The sequence below is a fragment of the Diaphorina citri genome, unplaced genomic scaffold (genome assembly GCF_000475195.1).
Source record: "Diaphorina citri unplaced genomic scaffold, Diaci psyllid genome assembly version 1.1 scaffold8594, whole genome shotgun sequence".
NCBI lineage: Eukaryota > Metazoa > Arthropoda > Insecta > Hemiptera > Psyllidae > Diaphorina > Diaphorina citri.
This window is the reverse complement of record NW_007385969.1, coordinates 832-3177: the sequence shown is the minus strand read 5'-3', so window position 1 is coordinate 3177 and position 2346 is coordinate 832. Positions and strand designations below refer to the sequence as shown.

Here is a 2346-nt window from a genome sequence, read left to right as displayed (position 1 = left end):
ACACACCACACCACACACACACACACACACACACAACACACACACACACACACCACACACACACACCACACACCACACCACCCCCACACACACACACACACACACACACACACACGTTAAGACGGTCTGAGGTCGGAGCGCGGCTGGCAGGCATAACAGAGGTGTAAACAATGTTCATATCGCCCGAATAAGACTGGACTAAATTAAATCCCCTCCCAATTAACCAATATTACAGGATGAGTACAAGAAATGAACAAGAGGAGAGTTGATATCGGGTACCCTACTAGAGTTAGTCAGCAGACTAACAATCGCTTCATATTCCTTAGTGGTAAGTTCTCATTCTCATACCCATTCCCTTGTCTTTCAGACTCGAAAATCTGGGACGTGATAGAGCAAAGATCCATCTCGCTGAACGACAAGAAAGCCAAAGAGTTCATCAAGAGACAGAAAACCAGAATGGGCTGAACATTTCGTCAAATCAAGAACCTTTAGCTTTAGACCTTGAAGGTGGGTTTACACGCTCAATTCATTTGCACAAACTGGCTTGCGCATGCCGGTTTGTTCGGCTCGCACAAATTTGTGAGAAAAACCTAGAAACAGTTTTCTGGCTTGTGCAAACTTCAAGCCTGCGTTCACACGCTACGATTCACTTGTGCAAACCGGTTTGCGCAAGCCAGTTTGTGCAAACGGCTTGAGCGTGTAAACCCACCTGAGTGATCAGTTTTGATAGAAAATGACGTTTCCACCTTGGGAAATTCGTCAGGAAAACCTTCCCCAGAGCTCGAACGAACCCGGATCAAGAGGCAATTTTGTTGTCTACTCGTCTGTAGTGCTGAATATAAATCCCGTCAAATATTAGATTATTATCAATAACATCAATGTATAACTCTTGTGCAATTTGTTTATTTCATTTACCTATGTAGGTATAGGTATATCAATATTTTCCTAAATAGCTTGATTCCTAGATTTTATATATTTTGTACTAATTTTATCCTATTTATTTCCTGTTAAGTTGTATTTAATTTGTACAGTATTTATTATTCAACATTGAAACTTGTCAAAGTTCATCAAGTTAAACCTAGACAGTGAAACCTCCCTTAGCGGGCACCTCCAAATGGCGGACAAAACCTCGGGGGTCAAGTGTATCGTAGTAGGTACCAGAATGTGTCATAATCCATAAATCAGACAAAAATCGGAAAACCTTTTTACAAAAAAATTGAGAAGGATATATTTATTTACCTATTTATTGAGAAGGATATCTATTTACCTAGGTACAGTAAATTACAAATATTGTAAGTACCTAAGTGCATATACCATATACCCATTAATAATTTATTGCATGTAAGTATGTCCTATGCAAAATAAATAAATGAAAATATAAAAAAAGTCTTTTTTAAAGAAGGACCATTCTTTCTTGTGGTGTTTGTTTGTTTATTCATTTTCAAACGTGACCTAATGACATATTAGGGTATTTTAAGTACATTTTCCGGTCCTTCTAAATCTAAACCATATATTATTTCTTCCTTTTTTACCAAATTTCCCAAATCTATTTTCTGCCAATTTCCACTGAAAATCTATTCAATACAAAACGTCTGCGAGGGACAATCAGTACTCGTCCTCGAAAAGTTCTCTAGTGGGGCCCATCTTCATCAGATTGAATTGCACAATCGCAAACGGCGCTCCAATACCAGATACAACGTAGACGAAAAATATGACCGAGAATTTGCCCCGATTCCGAGTGTCCACAGGCAAACTTTCATATTTGTACTCGTACTTTGTCGATTTCTTCCAACCAAACGGAGAGGTTCCGAAGGGATTGACTCGGTTCGTGATAGGACATTTGAGGTTTCGTAACTTGAAGAACGTTCTAAGCATGACGGAAGTTCGATTTCGAGATTTCCACGTGAAAAGTGAACAAAAATCGTACCGAAATGGACGAGCACAGGGAAAATGGAATAGGTATTGAACTTGGAACCACAAATATTCGAATACAAATGATAATGATTGGAATGAGATTAATTTCAAATTTTATTATTCAAGCCAGATTTTTATACCGAGCTGTGAAATCAAGTTACCCACTAATACCCACCTAGCCAGCCTAGTTTGCTTGGTTGGTAGCGCGTCTGCCTTGTAAACGCCAAGCCGCGGATTCAAATCCCGCCCGGGGCGGATTTTACAATGACGGGATAATTAGGTAATGTTCATTTTCGGAACGGTTGGCTTTCTAATATTCTGTCTTCCTTCTCTCTTCGATTTCGGGACAATAAGACCCTAGCAGTTCCTCCTGTCAAACCTATAAAAAAATTAAAGAAAAAAAAAAAAAAAAAAAAAAAACCCCACCCCCCC

General features: G+C 39.2%; 1 protein-coding gene across 1 annotated transcript in view; it reads left to right on the top strand.

Annotated features, from left to right (window-relative positions):
- The window catches only part of LOC103522451 (catenin alpha-like), a 4857-nt gene extending 4392 nt beyond the window's left edge, over window positions 1-465 (top strand). Inside the window, exon 3 of the mRNA XM_008487554.2 lies at window positions 368-465. Within this exon, the coding sequence (XP_008485776.1) occupies window positions 368-465 (98 nt within the window). The remainder of the gene's footprint in view (window positions 1-367) is intronic.
- The last annotated feature ends 1881 nt before the right edge of the window (window positions 466-2346 follow it).